Below are 26,149 nucleotides of genomic sequence, written 5' to 3' on the forward strand. Positions count from 1 at the left end.
AACAGCCAACACTGATGAAGAAACTCTGATAAAACTGATGATTCCTTTTATCATTGAAGTGTAAGTGTTTGTGCAGCAGTGAAAAAAGTCCTACAGCAGCATCCCCCAAAGTAAACACCTGTTGATAAAACAGATCGTTGGCTGTTGTTTTACATTTTTTCTTCACTTTTTTTTACACTTTTTTCCTGGTCTGCTGGGCTGTCGCAAGTTTAAAAAGGAAAAAGTGCGGCTGTGTAACCCTCTCTCCGGGAAAAGTTTGTTAAAACACCCTCATTTTGCATGGAGGTGAAGTCTATGGGTTGCTCCATTAATGCTGTGTTTATTCTCAAGTCCATCCAGAGAACCACCTGGCTGATAATTTCCATCGTGTTCCTTCACGTCTTGCCGTCATAACAGAGAAATGACAGATGTACGGAGCTTGTCTTGCCGTGCATGCGTTAATTGCGTTGAAAATTTGAACAATTAATCACATAAACTAATTAACGCTGTAAACACATTATTTTAAACAGCCTTAAAAAAACACTGTTTTATGGAACATGGTTTTTGTTATAGTAAATCTTAAATGTGTACAGAGATGTATGCACTTCTGTAAATAGGTAACATTTGCAGTTTTGAAAATCAGTCCCTGCACAAAAACATGAAAAGATACTTCAGCCTTCAGAACTGATATGTTCATGTAAGGTCGTGACATTGTTGGGGACTGATAATACAGTGAAGTCATTGCGTCAGTTTCAAGTTTCAATATGATAGCAGTAACACTTTGGGAAAATCAGAGAAAGGCAGCATCAGATTATCTGAGCTTTGCAGCTGCTCATGCTGAATGATTCACACCCAATTGTTCTGCTGTTCTCTTGTATGATGTTTAAAAGCTTCATCAGAGGGAGCATCAGTCAGTCCCTGGGATCCCACAGAGGGTGAAATCAATCCATTTACACGCTGCTCCACCATGACCAATGCTGGGCTGCCCACCAAATTGTGCACATTTCTGTGTGTGTAAACAACGTCTCTATTTTTTGGGACACTGTGTGTTATGATTATCAGGAAAACAGAACTTTAAAATAAAGTGATTCGCTTACAATAGAAAATAGGAAAGTTTTTCGGCCCAAACACGATCCAATGACTGGCTTCAGACCAAAAATAAGATAACATCGGACAAACTCACAAATTCACTCGCAAAATGGACTGTTCTGAACTGTAGACCACTTCTAGTGGTAGAAGATAAGTGGTAGAATGTGCTACAATTTTTCAAATGCTGTGCAGAAAGACTATTTTAAGCAAAATTCAATATCTATAAGACATAGGCATAGAAATAGGCACAGAGGTTCAAACTGTTATAATGTACAAAATAATTTGTGCTAAAGGTACTTGGAGTTTAAAAGAGATTTAAACCTGTCATTTATATTTCTGTTTGTTTTACCAGAAGTGGCAAAAAAAAAAAAAAAAAAAAAAATGGCACTTTATGTTGATTTTTTTTTTCAACATTTAAAGTCAATACTGCTCTGAAAAAGTATATTAATGGCACTTTAATTATAGGTCTGTTCATTTTTGTCCAGAAATATTCTTGTTTTCTTTTTATACTGTTTTAAATTGAAATGTAATAAATTGCATGTTTTCCAGACATTAAAAGAGATTGAGTTTAGAATATTAATGTCTGTAGTATTATTTGATTCAGTTGTCCACTAAAATCCATTAAAATTAAAAATTGTGCCTTTTTGGGAAAATGTTATGTGATAAAATTGTGATTAATTGATAATATATATATATATATATATATATATATATATATATATATATATATATATATATATATATATATATATATATATATAAAGGGGCATGCGGCAGGACCCAGCACTCATTAAGAAAAAGTAAATGTATTTTTTTCATGTCAGTCTTCAATAACAGCAGAAAAAGTTGCTATATTTGTCGCTAGTTGCGTAGTTGAAATAGAGTTGGTAGACGGGTCTGAAAATATAGCACCAAAGTCACCATAGTTGGAATATAACCTGAAAGGCCTTTTCAAGAACCAGTTTCTGGTATGTTTATTCTGGGCAATATTACAGTCTAAGAGGATGAAGGCCATTATCATCAGCAGATCTAAACAATTATTTTGAAGTAAAAAAAAAAACCACAATAATAATTTAACACATCAAAACACAATAATTATTATTTTTGTACAATTCCACTTCCAATGAACTTGGTAAAAACATAGATATGAATGTCATATTCAATTTCTGCAATAGACCATGCTAAATACTGAAGCCTAACTATTAGCTATGTAAGTTGGCTTTCAACCATTACTTTGTTGCCTACATCAGAAGTGTTCATATCAAATAAGTATGTATGTTTTATTGAACAAGTACATGACTTTAAGTTTGTATAAGTCTATCCTGTTGCTGAATGTTAAGGGACCACTTCAAAGTGAGCAAGCTGGCTGCTACACATTTATTGCCACAGAGGTTGTAATACTTGAGCATTAACAGATGGCTGCTGTGTGACTAGAAATACTACTTAATAATAATAACCAATAGTTTAAACATCACATCATCCTTAACCAAACCTACTTCTTATCCAAACCTAAATTATGATTTCACACTTAGAGTGTACAATGTAAGTGCCATATATGATGTTGCATACATCCCAGCATGCTGTGCTAGTACTGTCATGATGTATACTCTGTTTGTTTCAGTTTCTTTCATATAAAGTCATATTATAAAATAAGTCATGTGAAGACACTTGAAGTCAAGAATTATATATCCCATATGGATTATTTACACTGTCTGCCCCCCCCCCCCCAAAAAAAAAGACACCGCCTGGATTTAACTAAGCAAATAAATACAAGCCTACTATTGGATAATTACTGCTTGGACAATTTGAGGTCGCAACAAGTTATTTAGCACCAACTGATGTGGCAACAATCATTTTCCAAGAAGAAACATGGTAAAAAAACAAAAACAAAACAAAAACCCTGAATAATGTTGATTGGCAATCATAAAACTGTTGAAATCAAATTGAAGAAAAACAACAGCAGAAGTCAGGGATATGTTTAACAGCTAAAGTAAGAACATTTCCACTTACACAATGTGAAGGCAACTCAAGGGACTGGGACTGATCTTTCCACTCGGTCGCTTATTCTATTTGCTAGTGCATAACACAACTTTACCGCAACTGTTAAATGTGTTTTTACCTTAAAACTTAATGATTTGTGTTTTGGGGTTTCCCTCTTTCTCAAAAGGAAGAAACACATCACCAAAATGTAACTGAGATAACAGATTTCGGTCCTCTAAACATGGACAATCCCACAGACATGCAGAAACAGAAAAATGCATGCACTACACAAACAACTTTACCAAGCAGCTGGTTTCAAAGGACTGAAATTCCTTCACACAGGAGAGGGACCTGTCTGACTATTCTGTTTAACACGACTTGTACTTTGTCTGCACCCTCTAAGCTCCAAAGTTGCAAAATTGAGATAAGTACCAGGCCATGTCTCCATAGAGAGCGCTTAAATGCATCACCAATTTCCATCGTTATATGGAAGATGTGAATCGGCCGTCAACAATCTGGCACTGCCATCAACGATCGGCTGCGGTCACAAACAATACAAATCATAGTTCATAGTAAAAGTTATGGAATTTAATATGGCTGCCTACCTGTGATGCCACAAGATGAAATTAGATGAGCAATTTTGCTGCCATCATAAACTCTGGTTCATATTTAACATTTTCTGTCATTTACAGTTTGCCTTAAAAACTTAAAAAACGCTGGCACCTCAAGAGTTAAACACTCTCAAAGGGGTACAAAGTAGAGGGCAGTTGGTCCCAGAAGTCATCTACATTTACATCTACTTAACACTACATGTCATACATAAAAGATGGAATAATAACTACTTCCCTTAGTTTCGTCATGGGGAAGCTTTAAATATAAAAATTTTGTTCTACCCCCACATTTTTTTTAATACAGCAATATTTGAGTAAAACTGGTTTTATCTAAGGTTAAATGAGATCTATATGTTTCTGAGTTTGCCTGTGCTTTATTATTCAACAATTTAGTACACATGACCTGTATGTGCTCATGTATGAAGTGTCTGTGAAAGACAATGACTGACCAGTTCCTTTTTCTTCATGCACTCCATGAGAATGATGAACAGATGCTGGGCTTGTGTGCGGCTGTATGTGAACGTCTTCTGGATGGTCACCAGCAGCTGATCTCTTAGAGACTCATTAATGATGCTGCAGGGCCAAAGAGGTGTGAGAAAGGGTTAAAAAAAAAAACAAAGGAAAGCCAAAAAGGGATCAGATACAGGATTATAGGGAAACTAAAATATATAGCTTATTTGTCATTAACTTAAAACAATGTTAACTGAGACATTCACCACTGAATCTTTGGTAAGGTATGAGTTAGATATGAGTCTATAAAAACTGATTAATTTCTTTGAGAAATACTGCAATATAATATTTTCCAAGTTGTACTATGACATTTTATCCAGAAAAAGAAAGGAAGTAGCATTGAACTTAATATAAATTGTATAAATGCTTGTCAAAAATTAAAAGCTAACATAATTATTGTCATATTTTATGATAACAAATAAACCATGAAAGGTTTCATTTTAGCAGATTTTCCAAATCACAATGTATAATTATGACTATTTGAACTTGGACAATTACATTATGTGTACATGTGAGCACATACCCTCCTTCCTCTGAGTATTTATGTCCGAAGGCCAAGATGTCTGAGGCTCTACCACTGCCATCACACACCACCACAGGGACTGGAGGAGTATCCCTGAGGTACTCCAGCACTATGGAGATCACATTAGGGCCCCCCTCTACGATAAGAGCCACCACTGGCACACCCTGGCCAATACCTGCACAGGAAGTGGAAGTGGGAGAAACAGGAGGTGAGGCGTGATTGCAGAGTGGAGCCAATAAAAATACAGAAAAAAAAAGCAGGAATGCAAAGATGGAAGAAAGAAAGTACAACATCAGCTATACTGGATTCATAAATAGAAAAACTGTTCTAAATTTGTCAGCAGCAAGATGTAAATTTGACACCTATGATGTCACATGACCCTCCTGCCATGGTGCTTCTAATTTAAGGAGAAAAGACACTTGTACCAAATATATCCAGCCTTCTTTGAGCTTTGTGCTGTATTCCAGAGGAGAGAGGCAGTGTGTGTGTGTGTGTGGATATATTTGTACATTTATATGACCTATATTTCCCACTAAAATTACTTAAAGTTTCTATCAATGATCAAACTATACACATTGGTGAATGGTAATAAACAAACCCTTTAAAAAAATCTCTTGTTTATGTAAAATAATTATCCAATATTAGATATGATGTAAGGTTCCAAACATATGTGAACCTTCGCTGTTGGTATATGGTGTGGCCTGATTGCAATGCAAAATAACTGCTGCTAAACATTACTGTGTTCATCAGATAGGTGGAAATTTAGCCCACTTGATCTAATTTAATTAATTTATTTAATCTAATGTCCATTTTTTTTTTCTTTTTTACATAGATCTACGAGAGACAATTTGTCTAAACACCTTTCACCTTTTTTTCTTTTTTTTTACACATTTGTAAGTGGGATTGTGAGGTGGGGGTATTTAGTTGGTTATCATCTTTAATGTACATCCTACACACCAGCCCTTAAATTGGCTGCTTTTCAGTCATCATTCCTGATTTTTTTTTTTTTTTTTTTTTTGTGTGTGTGTTATTGTCTGATAACACACACAGGTCAATAAATAAACAATAGCAGGTTTATTGGGATTTTAGCTGTATAAAATTACAGCATGTAAGACCAAAACAGATGTGACCATGTCTGACAGTATATGGTATTGTCATATCAGGATCAACATCACATTGATCCTGATATAACATGACTAAAAAGTTGTGTGTCTGAGATGGTGGTCTGCAGCATAGGAGCACCACAAGAGACTAATTTAACCGTTTCTCCTAACACTGAGCATTTCAATACAACTGAGTCCTGTCATCTGCAGAAATGCTGTGACTCTGCAGTTGTGGCATGCATCAGAAGCTGAGTACAGAGAACTCATTAATCATTTTGTAGGATAGTGTGGAAACAATCACTTCATTTTGAACATGAACATAAACCAGAGAGATGATTGCAGGTTTTAGGAGAAACAGCAGTAAGAATAGCATTATTTTACTTCCTGGGAGAAGAGTTGGAGTTGGTGGACTACAAATATCTGGGAGATCAAGTAGACAACAGAATAGACTGGAAATACAACACAGAGGCAATCTACAAGAATGGACAAAGCAGTCTAAACGCTGAGATCCATCAATGTCTGCATGAAGATCTTGCAAATCTTCTATAGGTCTGTGGTAGAAAATGCAATCTACTATGTCACAAGCCAGGACAGTAGCATAAGGGACTTAAAGAAACTGAAAAAATTAAGAAGGCTGGCTCTGTGCTGGGTATAACTCTGGAGCTTCTGGAGCTGATTACCAGAGAAGAATGTTGTACACATTCCTGAACATAATGGACAAAGCTTCACACTCTCCACATGTCACTATGAGGAAACAACACAGTGTGTTCAGTAAGAGGTTTATTCAGGTCCACTGTAGAAACAAAGGTGCAGGACGTCATCCCTGCCAAGTCATCACTATCCACAGGAAGCTAAATGAATCTTTTTAATCTGACTGACAACAATTTGACAACAAAAAAGACAATACTAAATTATAGTAAAGTGTTTTTCATTTCATTAAATTAACTTCATTTGCTCATTTTTGTCTGTGTATGTTTCAAAAGTGCACTGTAAGGAGCATGCTAAAATTCTGTATGTGAATAGGTTCCTTCTACTATAAAGCACATTAATCAGCAAGACTAGAAAAAAAAGAAATAACAGACAGCTATCATTTGTATGATGGTTACCACACTAACTGCTGAAGGACAGGTAGAACACAAACTAAAGAGACTGACTGATCATCCTACAATGGAATTAATATTCCAACACAAAACGTGCTCACACAGGGGTTGCTGAGCCACAAAAGAACTCCCTGGAAAATATAAAGGAAAGGAAGGGCACTGAGAAAGCGCTCTGCCTGAAATGTCGCTGCTGGGATAAAGTGAAATTAAGTGATCAGAGTGATGTCCGTTTATATTGTCTGTTGAATTATTATTGTATAATCTCACAAATTCACACATTAACAGTCGGCATTTTCTGCCAGCATTTCTCTGTGGCTTTTGCTGCGACAGTAATGCTGCTTTTGGCCTCGTGGATGTGTTTAAATTCTTCATTTTTTTACAGAAAAATTGTGCGTTACGCTTGTCCTCGGAAATCTGAGGAATTTTTGCCAGAAATGACAGTGATCTTGTTTTTCTGAACGGCGAACTCATAAGTTTTAGAAGACCCAGAGACTCCAAGTATATTTTGTGTCTGTTAAGTTTCTAGTGTAGTCAGCAGCAAGTTGCTGTTATTGATAATTACATTGTTTCAGCAGGCTTTTTCATGAAAAATTAGATCAATATATGGTTTATTAATCATTTTCACCAAAATTGACAGGTGTTCTCATGGTGCACATATTTAAAATGGGTTTGTCATTTTCTAGTTTTTAATGGCATTTGTAGATGCTAATAAATTGGCTATTTTGGAGGCATCCAATTTTTCCCGAGTTTGTGCAACTGGAATGCCAACTACCTGGTAATAACGTCACCTAATCTCAACCACTCAGAATTATGAGACAACTATAACACACCATAATTGTCTGCTCCTCCATGGTAAAGTAGGCTGCTCTGCACAGATTCTCCATGTTTGCGGTTGGTCAGACGCTGCAAACACCACCCTTTTTACGTGAGCACACACAGGAAACACTGGGTTCTTGGGTTACTGAGTTAATAACCAACTTCATGGTACCGCTTATCAGGTTTGCAAAGTATAAATCCACTTTAAGTCAACACAGGTAATGAAGAGATATCCTGGGTATGTTGATCCCGCTTCATAGTACAGGAATTTTTTAATTCCATAAGCACTTCATTCATATCCATTTCCTCCCACTTTAATTCATAAAGTTGTGTCGTTGGCTCTTTTTAATTCAAAAACTGTGTAACTGCCTCATCTTCCCTGGCCTAGTTTATCTGCATATTTATTTGCATAATTTACAGGAGCATAAAGCACGGTCTGTCTCTCAACCACACACACACACACACACAAACAAGCACACACACACACAAGCACACTCAGATTTTTTGGGAATGCACCCATTAATACGATGTGCCTCACACAGCCTTATGCTGTAACAGGGACAGTTATGTAAGGAGAATTGAAAATACAATGGTGCTCTAATGTGTGCGCTAAAAAAGAGAACTAAAGCATTTCAACCTTGTCTACTTCAAAGAGGTAAAACGTCACTGTACCAATACGCATCACACAACCATACACGAACAGAGCATAATGTGACAGAGCAGTAGACTAATGACTTGCATTTTGTATCTGACTCTTACTTTCTTTTGGATGTCTATTTCTGTTCTTTCTTGCATGTTTGTGTGCATGTGTGTAAGTGTGCAAGCTTGCAGTTGTGTCAGATCAAACATTGATATTGATGAGTAGTGAGCTTTGGAGGCAATGCTGCAGTATCTAAATTAGATTATTGTTCAGCTGAAATCCACTGAAGAGCAGATGAGGAGGGGGAAAGCACAGCTGTGTCATGGCTAATTGGAAGGAGGAAATTCTGTCGGGGCTCGCAAACACATGCAGACATACACAAACACATCTAGAGTGTCACATAAACACAGATAAATCCACACACACACAAGTACTAATGAAATTAATTTATCTTTTGACTGAATGGGAGGTCAAAATCTCCAAATACAGTTATCTTTTTATTAATAACTACAGAGTTGACCAATTTATTCCTTCCTGTGGGAATGTGGATGCCAGTTATCACAAGTTATGGATTACGCCTGTTGAGAATAAGGCAACATGCTGATATGGGGGAAAGCGGATGAACATTACAAACTATTGCAGCTATTCTTACATATGAAATTCCTAGATTACCATATCTGTCTGTGGTTAAAGGTTTTTAAAAACCTTTCAAGTAAAGCAATCCAATTCTCTGTGAAAATAAAATATAATTAAGATTAGATTAGATTTCTCTATGATTCTCTATGATTTTACCAACTTAATCTTGGTGGGGTTGTAGAAATATAGAAATGTAGAAATATTTAAAGATTAAGTATCTCTCTCTCTCTCTCTCTCTCTCTTTCTCTCGCTCTGTATATATATATATATATACAGAGCAGCTACTGTACAAGATCACAATCTCTAAGTCTCAATCTCTGTAGATTGTCTTAACACATCTGCAGATGATTGCAAACAAGCATTCAAAAAGATTCCACTGCAGTACTGTATTGCTAAAGAGGACTACGGACGCGTAGAGCTGTTACTCAAATTATAATAAAATGGGGCCTTATAATGTGATAAGTGTTATTGTAAAAATGTGAAACATATAACTTTATAACATAATAAATTTCATTGGAATAAGAACATAAATCAAAGTAGCCTACTGTATGCAGATGTTGTTGTGACCTAAAATTAATGGAGAAAAATACATTTTCAAACAGAAACATTTCAGTTCTTTTTATCAAGGATTATTTGTTCTATTCCGATTTATCCTTGTACACACCGGACAAGGTGTGTCACCTGCCTGCACCCAGTTTGCACCCAGTGAGTGTGCACCTTATTTCTCACAGAGTGCAACTATAGTTAGTTAATGTGTGACAAAAAACAGACAAAAGAAAAGGAAGGAAAGGGGTCAAAATCTAAAATTTTCTGAACCTTTTCAGTTTAAGAGACAAGGAAGTAATCGTTAACAGCAGGAATTAGGCAGAGTAAGTGTTGCTAGAAACACAGACACACATAACATGCTTAAATTGTCCTAATTAAGGACACCGGCAATGATTCATTTTGTGGGTGCGTGCTAGTGTCTGCGAGTTTGTCCTTGTATATGTCAAATTTGCATCAACATGCCTGGAGGAGGTGTGCTCCAGAATTTAGGTCCCTGACCACCCCCTGAAATAAATAAATATATAATTAAAAAACAAAACAAAAGAAGAAGAAGAAAAAAAAAAGCTACAAACAAAAAGGACATCACTCCCCAACACATGTATAAAGCTTGTTAAATACTCTGCAAGAAGAGAGAAATTTGGAAAGGTGGCAAGAACAAGAACAAAGTTTGTTCTTGCCTAGTTATTTTTTACTTTATGAGAAACTTCGTCCACAGTGAAGTGGGGTTTTTGTTTGTTTGTCAATGTCTTTAACGGAAACTTTACGCTTGACGTTTTTCATCATTCCCCATGCCTGCTTCAGATTTCCTATTTATCACCCAATTCTTCTCGGACACCACACACAACAGACAATTTCTGTCTGAATGATGAGTCAAAAACATCCTGCAAGAACTCCCAAACCAGAGCTCCAAGAAGAAAATAATGACAGTACCTAATAGTAAGTCCAGAAATGTGCATAATAAATGTCACTGTGCCATCAAATGAGTCAGGAATGCAGAGTGTTAAGGTCAGAAAGTTCCATAGTGCAACAGCATAATAATAATAATAATAATAATAATAATAATAATAATAATAATAATAATAATAATAATAATAATAAAACAGAACACCTTGCATCTTGGTCCCCAGTAAAACTGAAAATTAACACCTCACCTATTGTATCAGTCAGCTGCCTTTGCAAATAACTACTCACAGGGAGTGTACACTAAATTGCTGTTAAAATTGTACAGAATTTAGTTGTTTTATCTGTCTCATTAAAGAAGCAGGAAAAAAAGAAAGAAAAAATAAAGAAAGAAAACAACTTCCTCCCAAGGTTCACCAAGCTGTTTGGGCATGATTGGGCTGATAAAAATGTGTTTGCACTGACACTAATCTGCACATGGTCTGGTAAATCCAAAATGAAACACATTCAAAATTATGATCTAGCCAACACTCTTGAGATGCATGCATATGGGTATGTACAAATGAAAATGTATTAAATATCATATTGTATTCTGATAGATGCTGCATGAAATGCCAAAAATAAATTGTTTTTTTTTTTTAGTTTACAACCTTCAGTCAATTTCTTATGACAAAACATAAATTTTGACTTTGCAGCTCATTTAAAATCAAATTAGTCACTAGCAATATACAGTGTATGCATCTCTGCTCTCCATTTGCTTTAAATGATCCGTATATGCAACAGTAAATATAGTATATGTGCCTGAAATGTGTGTGTAGCTAAAGGCTGCCTTGGGGTAGACTGATGGAAATGTGGCAGCCTCTCCAGCCACCACCAAAACATTCATACACCTACAATGCTGACACTGGAGGCAGGAATGGTATTTTGCCCAAGGGTATAACAACAGATGAATGGGCCTTATTCAGCAATATCTTCTCATGAATCTTCTTAAAATTGTTCTTAAGTTGTACTTTTTTACGAAAACCCTCAGTCAGAGTCGTAAACATGTTCATAGACCGCGGAATTATTTGTGTCTTTCCTCAAGATATGCAATGAAGCATGCTTTTCCTCATTGTTTACTTGGTCATAATTAATCACATGGTGAGCTTCAAAAATTATAATAACAGATTTAAATACAGATGATCATTAATTACTCCTGAACTTGGACAGCAGCCTGCAGTCTGCTACCAAGATGCAGAAAAATAATTGTAATAAAAAGACATGGTTGTAGCAAATTTTCATTATTAAAGACGACATTCAGCAGGTGGATTTGGAAGTCACAGATTACTTGGACGTTTATGGAATGATATTCATGTGGTTGAGGGAACGGATTTGGTGTGTGTACAGTCTTTTGCACCGATGGCGTTGAAGACCAGATAGAAGTAGATCTGTTTTGACTTTGACTTGTTCTTGAATTCATTTAAATAGATGAAAAATGGTTTAGTTTTCCCTTGAGAAAAATTACAATGTTTGGATCTGAAATACTGGTATTTATCTAAAATGGCAACATTTGTACTTCTCCCAGTTATTTAAAAATCTGACAAAAATATTACTGTAGTTTTATTATATTTTAATGAACAGATCAGAAAACAACACAAATGCTGGTTTTGTTTACTCCTGTTTTGTTTGTTTGTTTAATTACTCCTGACTGAAGATATAAGATTTTGGTGAAAGCAACAATTTTCATAAAATGTTCGTAAGTAGGATTTAAAAACAAATTTGTCTAACTTGCTATGTCCATTTGCAACAACCTAATTATTTTTCAATAAAAATAATATGTTGTAACAGCGTACTGTAAAACTTTCATCTAAATTATTAAGATCTGAATGGTTCTTCCTCCACCAATCACTTAGTGGATTAATGGAAAAGCTAAAATTTTGGAAGCTGTATTTTAAACATACTTCCTGTAAGGTTTCTAACATGTTTGAAGACAGTTATGACACATATAAAACATGCAGTATGAAAGAAAGAAAAACATGTGCTTTTCATCCAAACTAAACCATATATCAATAATTATTGCCTTCACATAGCTGATTGTTTTTTTTTTATCTTTTTCTTTTTTTCACCTGCTGCTCCAAAGGCCCTATAATGTATTGGCAATCTATCGAGGGTGTACTCTGCCTCTTTCTGGATTCAGCTGGAATAGGCTCCAACTCCATTGTAATCCTCAGTTGGATTAAGCAGGTGCAGAAAAGTGAGGGGATGGACGTCCAAAGACATTTACCACATTTCACGCTGATGCTCGTGCGCTCAAATTCTTTCCACACCACATAACATGTTCTCACTCATGTACATCCTCAACCTGTAATCACACTAAGAACAAGTATCCAATCAACTACTAGCTGTTATGTCTCTGCCACTGGGTTTAACACTTTGGCAGCTGATGTTTATTATTTTGACATGTTTTTGTATCCATTTTTGCTAAATGCACCTTGCTTCCAAATGACTTAATTGCTCCCCAAACTGTTTGTTTGCTTACTCTCACTGGCCTTCAATAATATTATGGGACATACCTCAGTGCAAGTTTTGCCTCATTAAAAAAGCTATTAATGTATTAAAAACCTGAGGGGCTCTGGAAGACTAACAGTAATAAATCACAAAGTTTTAACTTATAAATATCTAAATAATCTTTAGATATTAATATTTAATTAGAAAATATATGCTTTGCTACTCAACTCTTTTCAGTTATTACTGCTATTTATTCAACCATACATGGTAATGGGTGTAATTTTTATATCCTCATCATCATACGTGACAGAGTTGCATCATTTACTTAAAAAAAGGATAATGGTATTAATTATATCAGGAAAAAAAGGCTTTATCCATCTCAGCATTTACAGTGCTTAGACAAGAGTAGTACAACCTTGCTGACGTCCTATGTATAACAGCTTAGCTATTATTTCTCTTGTATGTGCTGCTCCATAGAGGAGGTCACCATTTCATGGCTAATCTGGAATGCAAGACCTTATGGATTCGGGATTCAATTACCTTGGCTACTTTTTATGTACTCAATGATTTATGAAACCACAGCTATATTGGAATGGGCAGTGAAGGTTACACAGATGTGGATGCATGTCTGTGCCCACGGGTGACCACACAACCCAATATACATATGCTGCCATTTTATTATTTCATGTAATTTAGCTAACAAGGAAAAGGGCACACTCAAGGTGAATTTTTCATTACATCAGGCTTTGTCTAAACTTGCACACATTAATAACTTTCATTCTTGTTTGGCCCAGGCATGTGTATTTATTTTTTACTTATTTATTATTGTTTATAGCCCAGAAAAAGAACATGAATATGCATTTTCTTCTTTTTTGCAGGTTTGGTTTAATAAGAAAGCATTAATGGATGAGGCCAATTGGATTATTTTGCCATTGCTGCTTTCACTTTTTCATGTTGTGTTTTCAGTGAGGACATTTTAAGGTTAAGCCTTGTCTCACTGCCTGCATTTTTTCACTCATTTCTTACTTGCATTTTGCACATGATGAAATTCTCTCCTGTCACTTCCCACCCTTAGTGTCTTCTCTGTCATCACTTTCTCACTCTTCTCTTTCAGTCTTTCTGTTCTCATCTCTGTGAGGCAGGTGTGCGATTAAAACATGATACAGCCACAACTTGTGACATGTCAAAAAAAGTGTGTTAATGGCCCCAGTCATTTTATTGATTTTCCCCCCCCCCCATCCCTGAATTGACAGCATCTGGTCATGTTTTAATTTCAGGAAAAGTGAGGAAGAATTAAGAAAGGGGTAATAAATTAGTAAAGAATAGAGTGTATGCCAAGCACTTATAAAATGGGCCATTATATTTGTGCCATGTGCTGGGATTCAGGTTCATTTGCATCAAGCTACTGTAGAGCACATCTTGCTGCTTAACTCACGAGAGGGCAATAAATATAGAGCAGTACACAGTGCTGAGCTTTCAATCTAGCATAAATGTGTTGGCTCCATTAACCAGCCTTGCAACCAACAGTTTTTCTCTTAAGAAATATATTTCATTTGCACTTAGAGCGCTTCCTTTGATATTTGTATTGACTTTCCACTGAGGAGGGTACTAACTCAATATGCTGAGGGAAAAAAAGGTTCTGTCTCCAAAGGTGGTGTTAAAAGGTTTAGGAACTGCACAATTACACTCCATTGATGTGTTCTGACAGGTGCTGAAAGTGCTGCCAGAACTTGTGCTGGAAATATTCAATATAATACAAGACCAGAAGTTTTACATGGTAATGATATATTAAATTGGAGCAGAGTTTCAGTTATAATATAGCTTAGAGGATTTATTAGGATACTGGCTTCGTCCTAGGTGAAGTCAAAAGCAAACCAGCTGTAGATTTGTTACATATGATTGATCTCCATTTTCAGAAATTGTCATTTATCCAATTTGATTGCCACAGCATTTCTGGCAGTCACATGTTGATGTTTCAGCTGGAAATTTACAGACAGGCACTGTAGGATTAGCTGCAGGATTGCCCAGACATCACAAATATACCACAGGGGGAGATTATGCATATCTATCCACCACACTTCTTTCATCTAGTGTGCAATGTGCAGTGTGTGTGACTGTATGTTATGAAAAAAACAAAAAAACAAACAAAAAAAAAAAAAAACAGAACTGCTTTTTAAGTGTTGTCCACAACCAAAATGCCAATTTTGCTAGGGTTTTCCCTATTCACCCATTTTCCTTACAGATATATATATATACTGAGATCCCACAAAAGCCCTGTTGAGAGGAAAATTGATGCAGTCCATGACTGGTCATGCAAAGGTAATCAAATCAAGAAATAGCTCTTGTCTGCAAGCCTTACAGGGGTGACAAAAAAAAATAAAATAAATAAATAAATAAAGGACAAGGACAAGTGCACCGCAAAGTACAACATAAAGAAATTTACACCAGCATTTTATACCAAGAGTGCATTTTTTGTAGTTGTCAACTACAAAAAACCCATTAATGTTTTAATTAAACGTTTTTTCTGTTAAAATCTGTAATGTACACATTATTTATTTCCCTTTTCATTTTAAACTACCTTTTAATGCATTTATAACTTAGTATTTTTAAACTGCACATTTTACTTCAAGCTGTTGGCACAATGGAAATAACATTCTCCACATCAGTCACAGATTTAAGTTCCACATTGCTTCATACCATGTAACAATAGATATTCAAATGATTTAGGATAAAGTGAGGGATCCATTTTGGTTGATAGCTCTTCATCTCAGGAGGCAAGCTGCCAGCCTGAATAGAAGATTATGACACTGAAGCTGGTTATCAGTGTGACCTCAGACACTGCTGAATTGAAGGTTACTGCAAGAGAAGGTCTGCAAGTGATAGCTCTGAGATATGTATCGCAGGTAAGCAGCAGGTACTACCTGTTACCTCTTAAAAGAACCCCATATTGATGCTTACCTTGGATCCAAATAAACGCTGCAATAATGGCTGGGGGATTTCAAATAGTTATCAAACATTTGGTGCTTGCATGACAGCTGGGCGTCCCTTTGCCTTCCCAGCCCCTTTTGTATGAATCCAGGCATAGGATGACAAAGGGAAGCCCATAGGTCACTTGACAGAATGATGAACAGAAAAAGGAGCACATTCATGAGTTTTTGTAAACCAGAAACATTTCTTAAATCCTCTGAGTTAAGGGTTAGGAGTAGTAAGGTATTTGCAACTCAAAAAGTCCACCTCCATAGGAGCTTAACCATATAATGTCACAATAAATAAACATCAGTGATGGTTCTGACAGAGAGTAAAAATGGTGTTGACAAAGGTGAGGTTTGAATCAAGGCACTGCGCTTGGCAAAACCTGCTTTCTGACACTTGGGAGTTCTCTACAGCTCTTAAATAAGCATTGACGTTAAAGTGTGTGAACACATCTCTACCAACCCCAAAGGAACTTGCTCTGTCTGAAATGGTTTCTTGTTAACAGAAAAAAAGGGAACAAAAAAATGTGAGACATTGTTATTGTTTGTTCTATATAAACTGTTATTGGCTGCATGGGTGTAATAGTAAGTACTACTACCTCACATCAAGAAGATTCTTAATTTAATTAAAGGCTGGGACTCTTTCTTTCATATTTATTGTAGATGCAGGTATGCACTGTAGTCTCTATGTGAGCTCCTTGCTTGACTTGTAACCTGAGCAGAGTGCACACTCTCCCCAGTGACCCTGTGCAGGATAAAAAGGCTACAGGACATTGATGTAATATATCATTTTGGTTTTTTTTTTCTTTTGTTTTGTTTCTTTTTTTTTTTTTTTTTGGCATTTTTTGTTTACAGACAGGCACTTGTTTTTTTTGTCTATCCTAGCTGTTATCAGAAAAGAAGCAGGGTACACCCTGGACAGGTTGTCAGTCCTTCACAGGGCCAATCCAGAGACAGACGAACATGCATGCCCACATTTTTAAATAATCTGTTAACCAACCATGCATGTTTTTGGATTGTGGCAGGAAGCAAAAGTACCCAGAGAGAGCCAGTGCATGGGCTGGTAGAACATGGAAACTCCATACAGAAGAAGTTTCTGTTCAGTCTAAAGTGAACATAATAATATATTTTGGTCTGTGGGGATGCAAAATTGTTCTTTTAAACATACAGAACAGAAGGTGTGAAAATAAATTAATTTATTAATTAAAATCAGACAGTACTAAGGTCCGCTGCTTGTACACTAACAAGGTACAGCTTTTTGGGACCATCTCTTCACCCTGACTTCTTTCTGTGCAGAGAAACACATTTTGTATACATGCAAATCTATCCAGTATTTAGCTAGTTTAATGTGAAAACTACAGGCAGATGTGACACGGACTCAGCACTGGATAAACAAACACAAATATTAGGACATGCAGGCAAATACACAGATGAGATAAATGTATTTGGTCCAAACTTGAATTAAAAAAAGGGAGAAAACAGAAAAAAATAATACCCCTGGTTATCAAATGCAACCCGTTTAAACCCAGTATTACCCATTCATCTGTCGAAATGTATGAAAAAGCAACAAAAAGCCACAAAGCTGTACTTTATATGTGAGGTCAACCAAGTCTTTAAGATGACTTCCATGTAAAATATTGTAATTTGTTATGTAGTTTTGCTATTATGTCTGCCAGTTTGCTGTTTGTAGGTACATCAGAACAGAAAATAATGATTAGCATGCAGATTCGTTTGAGAACAGAGTTAACCTGACCTGCCAGGTAGCTTTGAAAAGAAAACAAACTCCCAAAAGAGGACAGTTTCAAATGCTTATCGAATTATATTCAGGTGCCTAAAAATACACTGTCTGGCAGTGTGTGCTTCATATAAAGTAAGTAAAGATAATTTTAGTATTTGCATCTGTAAAAAAAAAAAAAAAGAAAGAAAAAAGTTGAGCTCAGTTAACCCTCAATGGCATCGTTGATAAAAGAAAAAACTGCATCAGTTAAAGGATTAAAAAGAAAAAAGCAAATAAAAAAAGAAAAAAAAATGGCCTTTGATTCAGGTTACATAAGTCAGTTTGCCATTGACCCCATCTTATATATCTCAACACCACTCACGTGTATTGATCTTCTGCAGGGAGATGTGTTTCTCGAGCTGGCGTCGTAGTTTGACCTCAGCACCGTATTTTCCTGTGGTACCATTGTCAGCCAGGATGAAGTGGGAGTGAAGACTGTTAAGAACTGTCAGCTTACTCAGGGGGTTGGACATGGTTTGGTATGGACGCACCACCTAGTCGAGAAGAAGGCAGTAAAAATTAACCAAACATCTGAAGCATTGATGACACATAGTCACTAAAGTATGTTAACCTGATAGTTTGTTACTGTCAAAGAGGTTGCTGTCTGAGATTGTTTAAGGGGCAGGCACTTTCAAATGAATACTTGGTGGATGATTGGGTGAATCATCTTTGTGTCTCTAACCAATCAGATCAACAGTGAAATTGGTTATCAAAAGCAAACTCTTTTTGTTAGTGAACTTGTTTTCTCGTTTTTTTTTGTTTTTTTTTTTGCTTCAAGTAGGCTACAACTGATCCAGGCAAATACCAGAAGTAGACCGTCTGCCATTTTTGCGATGGCACTTGTGTGGCTACCAGAAGTAATTGTGAAGAGAACTGGATGATTTTTTTAATGCTACTGCTTCCTTCCTAACGATATCATGAAAATCTGGGAGGACTTGTGAGGTTCTTGGTTGCTCAAACAGCAGTGGAAAACGTCAGTTGTGGCTAGATGACACAACAATCTTGTTTATTATGCTAGTTTTTGTTAATAGACAAAGAGACAAGAGGTTGTCCTGTTCCTGAGAGTAAATTAATGATTTGGGAGATATTGTAAAATGTTGCTAAGCGTCAACCTGCCAAGCAAAGAAACAAACATGTGGACTTTAGTTCTAATCTCATAGATTATTGTAAAAACATGAAATTTGCATGATGCGTTTTATTTTTAGAAAGTGAAACGTTAAATGCATTCATGTTGTCATCTATGAATGAGGAAACTGTGCATACAGCAGATCAGAAAATTCTCTAATTTACAAAACCTGATAAAGTTGTACTTCTTGCTGGGCTGAGATAAGGAAAGATTCTCTGTTACGCTTTGGAAGACGCTGCGAAGTTGATGTTTGACCCTTAAATCAGACACATAGATAACTTTAATCTCCCTGTGGTTCATTTAAATTATTTTATTATTTTATTCTTTTATCTTTCATTATTGGCATAATCACTGTTACATGTTAATCAAGAGCAACACACACAAGGACACACCTTTTTTAATGCGTGCATGTTCTGAGTTGCTCTATGTAGTTTGTATATCACAAGCTAGGTGATTAATGAAATAATCCTAAAAAATCGAATAAATATTCATTTTATTAGGCTCACTGGTCTGCAGTGACTGAGTACAACTAAACGATCTAGCTAGTACAGTAGCATTACAGTACTTAAACTGAGATGGGGAGGAATGTTGAGTGGATTTTTTTTCCCACGTTTCTCCTTTAACTATTCTGGTTATTGTCGTAAGCAATGCACTAACATGTCAAGTAAAATAACTTCAAAACTGGCAGATAAGATACTTTCATCAGTAACTGTGGGCCACTGCCAAACGTCATCAGTTCAGACATACGATACAAGGTTGCCACCAAAATGTGGTCGTGGCGGCGCAGTCCATGGCGCACCGTTTTACTGCACTGAAATTAAACGTTACACTAAGTTGTACTGAGAACTAGGCTGATGATTATTCTTTAATGAGAGTTTCTGAGAAGCTTGGTTATGGTGTACTGGGACAGAGCCTGACAATATGAGATAAACTCATCTCAACATTACATATACTGTGAAGACCAATCGAGCAAGAAAAAATACATCAGAGCTTAATCATCTCATTTCAGCCACTGACATTAATCAGCTCTGCTTGACTTGTTCTTGGGACAGATTGCGGCGGTTCTGATGAAATTTTAAACACAACATTGCACAAACACCAAATTTTAATGAGTCAGCAAGAGCTCTTGCGCACTCATAACGTTTCATCAACTTTCCAACTCACTGTGACAGCTAGCTCTGCATCCCACTTAATAAGCTAGACCCTTAGAAGAATAATTGATGGTCTGCATCAGTTAGTGGGGATGTAAATAAAATAATTAAAAAACTAAAATGTATAGGTTATGGAAATTGTTTAGTGCAATTTTTATTTATTTATTTTTTTTCATTTAGATCAAACTAAAGCACGCAAGTAGCCACTCTGCGACTTAAGATTTGGTTGATTCACTTTTAAGACTCACGTCTTTGCCAACAAGATCCTCTTGATTTTCTACGATACCCCATGGAGCAATCCCAATGGTGCAAATCTTTCCCCTTGATTTGGAGGCGTGGTCTTTCAATGCATCTCCCACATGACGAATCACACCTATGTTTTAGAGAGACAAAGAGAGATATTCTGTTTGTGTTTTTTGGTACAATCAGTAAACAGTTTTATGTCAGAAAGTGATCTATTGTGTCATATTTAAACAGCATTTATTAAGTGCAAAAGGTTAAAGCATGGTAGCCAAAAGAATGGACACACACACACAAAGATTTCCAGGCTTCTTGTTGTTGTCCTCAGGGGATCAGCAGTCAAACCTGAAGGCCATCTTATCACATTTCTCCAGCTGACATTCATTCTTTCTCCACCTCCACCCACTATCCCTCCAATCCAACCATCCATCCATAATTTACACCTCTCTCTGCCTCTTTCTTGCCTCTGTACCCATTCTGTCACTAAATCTTACTCTGTTCCTTTCTGTATTCAATTGTTGACACAATACAACATCCAACAGAGTATAATTTCTTTCCATCTGTTTTTATCGTTTTATTGAATATAACTGCCCCACCTCAGTTCTTTCTTTGTGCCTACTAAAATAGTTCTGAGTTACTAAAAATACTTGTCTTTTGTTGTGACCTAGAAACAATAATAAGAACAGAAGATACTCTATAGGCTGAAGACAAAGTGAGGGAGAAAGGATAAGAGCTGCAATCTAAAGAGTGCTGTTCATGTTTAAAAGGTAAAGTGCATCAGGGATTCTTTATGTGAAATAACATTATATTCATAACTTTGCGTCTTGTGTTACAATAAAAATGAAAACAGTTAAACAAAACAAAAAGAAAGCAACCAAGGAAAACTCTATCTTACCTTATTGTCAGTGCTCATGCCCAAACTTCCCACATTCTAATAAATCCATTTTCAACAATCTGTCAGCTAACTTTTCAATTCCCAGATCAGTATTCATCATAAAAACTTGTAGCTAACCATCTCGCTGCTATCAAACTCAAAGGCCAAATTCATGCAGTCACACAACTCACTCAAAGTCATCCAAACATAATAAGTACTCTAATATGTCAGTGAAAGGAGAGCGCTGTTATATACAAATCATTGAAACCTATTATTTAATTGAAATTAGTAAAAAGACCACATATAAAATGTTGACACAGAGGACCACTTTTGTGTGAAAAAATATAATTTCCTTGTGGTTTTGATGCCAGTAACACATTTCAGAACAGGTGGGAAAGGACTTGTTTACCACTGTGTTGCATCACATTTTTTTAAAACATGCTGTAAGCATTTGGGAACTGGAGACAATAGAAATGTCTCCCTTTCTGATTTAATTTAGAAATATATAACTGCTCAACAGTGCAGTGCCCCTTGTGTCTTTTTTCTCTCTCTCCCTTATATTTTTATTTATTTATTTTTTTTAATACAGTATCTGGAAGGCAGAGCATATTGCTCCAAAATCTGTGAATATTGTTCACCGCTAATGGTACCTTTAAGTGTATGTTTCCAATCTAAGTGTGTCCTGATGCACCCACAGCCACATTCTGCTGTTGTAATAACGGTGTAAATAACACGTTTTTGTTTTTTGTTTGTTTTGTTTTGTTTTCTTCCTTTATATGGCAGATATTTAAAGGTGTAATAAGCATTGACACCTAGCGTTTCAAATCAGAACTGCAGTCGAAAGAGAAAAACACGGAGAGCGTGATAGTAATTTCATAAGTTTATAATGACAAACACACTATTCACTTGGCCAAAACATCATTACATTTTTTGTTGTAAACTAACAGGCCACCAATTTGCTCAACTAATATATCCATACAGTCACACAAATTAATGTAATGAGTGCCGAGAAATAAATTAGACTAAAATCTTTGTAAATCAAGATAAACTTTTCGGTTAATTTAAGCAAAATTATGGTGCTTATTTGTTGAGGAGAAACTTTGCCAGCTCTACATTCCTCTTAAAATTAATTTAGTCTCTCAGACTTCTCCACCTTGCAGAAGATTCTCCAATTTTGATCTTTGTTTTTTCCGTTTTTGGTCGTTTGCTATTTTAGCAGGATGCCGAGGCTTTTCAGGTTTTTCTGAAACTATTTCTGGTCCTCTTCTTTTACCAGCTTTCAAACCTGCAGGCTGCTGCTCTTTTGCCGACATAAAATACCAAACGCTGCGTTGTTTGGCAACCGTGAGGAGTCACATATGATTGGTTAAGAAACCAGGAAGACAGAATGAGCTACACAGTGCACCAAAGTTATTCCGTCAACTGATTTTGAAAAGAGAAAAGCTTGACTAAACATTGTTGATGTAGAGAGACAGATTTTTTATAGGGAAGCTTCCTTTTATCCCTCGCAAGAAATTACAACATTTTAAATTATTTTTACAGAAAAAAATCCTAATTATTCTGCCTATATGTAACCTGCCTATATGTAGTGATAAACTATGTTCACTGTCAGTTTTTTAGAAGAGTTCATGAGCCCACACAGTGATTTCTATGATAGTCGTGTTCGTTTTTAATGTAGCGCCACCTAAAACACAATGATCACTGCAAACAGGTTGCTCCTCTGTCTTGATTTTATCTTGTCATGGTTTGGGTTTTAAAATTTTCTATTTTTGCACATTTCAGTCAACTTTACATTCACTTATTTACTCATTTCTTTAGATTGACTCTTAACTTCTTATAGTGACTTATATGGAAGGGACTGTATGGTGGAAGCATCACTGTAAGGAAATAATTTCTCCCCCATATTAAAAACCGCTTTCAGTGTGTTTGCACTATCATCAGTTAAAATATGTTTCCATTGTTTCTAAATTCCTTCATTCCTTTTATAAATTTACATTTTATTAAGTATCCTAACTTTTTAGAAACAGTTGTATTTACATTGCTTTTGCCCAATAAAGAAAATATGTCAATTTTTCTTCTGAGTAAGTTTAGAGATGAGTATTAATGAGCTTATAAAGGCACAAGAGGGGTGCCTTGAAAAGTGCTATATCAGCCTGACCTGTTTTTTTTATTATTTTTATTGAATGTTAACTTCTGTCATGCTATCTCTCATTCTATCCAAAACATAATGTAAACGTGGCACCTTTTCATTTAATTTCTACATTAAAATAAGCATTCTAGACTGCTTGACACTATTTTAATTCAAAATGTGATAATTATTAGGAGCTATCACTTCATGCATCTGTTGTGACTTTCAGTGCCTGTGAGTGGAGTTGAGTGCTCATAAGATAAAGAACCATTTCACAAATCTAGTGGTTTAACAAATTAAAAGCGCAGACTGTCTTGACAAAGGGTAATTAAAAAGCAAATAACTTACATCAACATTTCAACACACTCATTAATCTTCTACTGGAAGTACCTCTTATTTTTTTAAATGAATAAAAGTCACTGGAGTATGAGTAAAATGAAATAAAAAAGATTTTACATGGCAAATAATTATTTACATTATTTCCGCAAATAATACAAAAAAGATTATTAATGAATTACCTGTGTTAACTCCCCCAGTGAAGATCCAGGCTCCTGTTGTCATGGCAGCCTTGATGAGCCCTTTGCCAAAGACTTGCTTGAGTTTAGGCTGTAATTCAAAGTTCTGCAGGCCCCCGTGGACAGATATGAGCAGCTTAGGCAGATCCAGCTGCCACTCCTTGGTCATCAAGTGGAGCAGGAGGTCAGGCTTGGTGTCATAAGACACTCGCACATACTGCAAAAAAGGGTCCGAATAGAGATAGAGATAGAGTCCATACTAGAGGACGAACAATAAGTAAAAACATTTATGAAAAGGAAATTAGAAAAAATGTGACAGCACTTCCATCAGAGGTTGAAAGCAAGTGTCAAAGACCTAATGGTTGCTATTTTCCCCCATGGAAACCCTGAGGTTGCTCTTTTCTTGTTTGGTATGGTAAGCTGACTACGACCTGAAACTTGCTTGTAGACAAGAACACAAAATATCTGCTTTATTGTCATGTAGGTATGAGTCACTTAAAACTTCTTAATGCATGAGCTGCACAAAGGGTTACCACAGCATGAAATGAAAGGAGAATGCCGACCCCTTTTCATGTGGGTTCACTTCTGTTCCAAACAATCTCACTGACCAGATCCATGAAGCTTTTGTTAAACTTTATCAGCTCTTCTGTGTGAAAGGAACTTTCTGGACTTTCTCTAAGACTGACTCAAGCTGTTTCAGTAATAGCTGGAACAATGTGTTGAGGTAAATAATAAAAATTTTATGAAAACAATAGTTTAGTTTTCGAAAAAGATCAATCATCGTGTTTTTGAAAAATATGGTTCAAATTATCTTAAAGATGAGCCAGTTAATTTTGTTTTCATTTACACTGCACCAACTGGGCCAGACGTTGCTGTTTGTATCAGTGCACTCTCCTTTTTCAGACTTATCTTGAAGGGAAAATGCCAAAAGAGAGCTCATTAAATGTGTGAATAGAATCACCATGGCTTTGTTGGAGTGTCCTCCTCCCTGGAACTCAATGGTGCCAAAGGCATCAGTGGGGCTGAGCTGTGTGTGCTTGCTGATTGACCACTTCTCCGACAGGCTGTCATTCTTTGCCAAACGCTCTGCCTTATCATTCTGACTGGATGAGATGCCGGGCGGCAAACCCACATGCTGACCTATGAGACGACCACAACAGCACCTGGATAAGAGGAGAAAGAAAAGGTGAGTACAAGACTGGAGTATTACACAGACCGTTACACAGAGTAATTGAAATGTTGAGAAGTCTGAGCCCTTAGCAAAGCGAGTTTAGCAACAAGGAGAAAAAAGAAGCGAGAAATAGTCTGTGTGTAAATGAGAGAGACAGAAAAAAGAATGTGAGAGCTGCCATAATTATGTGTAAGAAGTGGGCAAGGCTGAAGTGGCAGCTTGTCAGCTGAATTTCATCTCACTGGGAGGGGAGGGAGGATTGGTATGCCTGTGTAATATTTCACCAGCTGTGTTTCTTTTTGTTTTCACCTATTCAAACATCTGTCTGAATTCTCTCTTGTCCTCTTCTCGTTCTCAGCCATGACGGGACTTGGCAGAGTGACAGTCATGAATTGTACTATTTTTTTACATGAGTACATGCTTACTCAGATAAATGCATTTTTCATTTTCTGTTTTAACCCAACAGGGTGGAGCTGGAGTCCTTAAAGGAAGGGAGTTGGGAAGCTTTGACTATTACGTCAAGTTTCCATCATCTCTTACCAAAGCTACTTTTCCACTCTTTGCCTTTAGCACAAATACAAGTGGTTTTGACAAGGAATATGTTCAGGAAAATATTTTTCCAGCTTCTTCCTGCTTCTAGCTTCCACTTACCCTCCCATACAAACACAAGGTGTTTCACTGAATGTGATGGCAGGGGCTGAATGAATTCAACTAAACTATCCCAGATTTTTTTTTTGTTTGTTTTGTTTTTTTTAACCAAAGAACAGCAGCAGCTGTAATAAAAACTGAGATTACATCATTATGACACTAACATTGCAGAGCAGGATGTAGAAAACATTGACAGTAGCTTCAAACACAAATTCATCTCACTGAAGTGCTGCTATTCTAACAGCTCACTTTGCTGTATTGATAGGAAGTAGATTTCTATGTGGCATAAATTTGTTTGATTTGAAAAGGTAGTGGGACATCACGTTGTCATCATAAATAAGATTTTACAGCAGCTAAACTTTTTATTGTGGTTGTATAAACGTCCAATGTAATGTCAGGATTATGGGTCATTTGTGTTGCGAGACTTCCAGGGATGCAGGTAGTACATAGTTTGTTTTTACACACGTTTTAGAAGGTCTGATACGTGGAACTTCATTTGCTTTATACAAGGGGAACTCGCCACATGGAGGTTTTGCAGCTCTTAGAGCAAATAATCTAAGATAAGATCTTAGAGAAATACATGTCAAATTATTCAGAAAATTGTATTGGTCACGATTGATGAAAACA

At 36.2% G+C, this 26,149-nt stretch overlaps 1 protein-coding gene across 1 annotated transcript in view; it reads right to left on the reverse strand.

Annotated features, from left to right (window-relative positions):
* LOC121648895 (transient receptor potential cation channel subfamily M member 3) overlaps positions 1-24,747 on the reverse strand; it is a 54,309-nt gene extending 29,562 nt beyond the window's left edge. The window contains exons 1-6 of the mRNA XM_041999347.1: positions 24,665-24,747; positions 23,707-23,920; positions 20,195-20,319; positions 17,992-18,163; positions 4,693-4,867; positions 4,109-4,232 (exon numbers count right to left, since the gene is read on the reverse strand). Of these exons, the coding sequence (XP_041855281.1) occupies positions 4,109-4,232; positions 4,693-4,867; positions 17,992-18,163; positions 20,195-20,319; positions 23,707-23,920; positions 24,665-24,667 (813 nt within the window). The 5' untranslated portion in view covers positions 24,668-24,747. The remainder of the gene's footprint in view (positions 1-4,108; positions 4,233-4,692; positions 4,868-17,991; positions 18,164-20,194; positions 20,320-23,706; positions 23,921-24,664) is intronic.
* Between the last annotated feature and the right edge of the window lie 1,402 nt (positions 24,748-26,149).

Source organism: Melanotaenia boesemani, chromosome 11, assembly GCF_017639745.1.
Source record: "Melanotaenia boesemani isolate fMelBoe1 chromosome 11, fMelBoe1.pri, whole genome shotgun sequence".
Taxonomy (NCBI): domain Eukaryota; kingdom Metazoa; phylum Chordata; class Actinopteri; order Atheriniformes; family Melanotaeniidae; genus Melanotaenia; species Melanotaenia boesemani.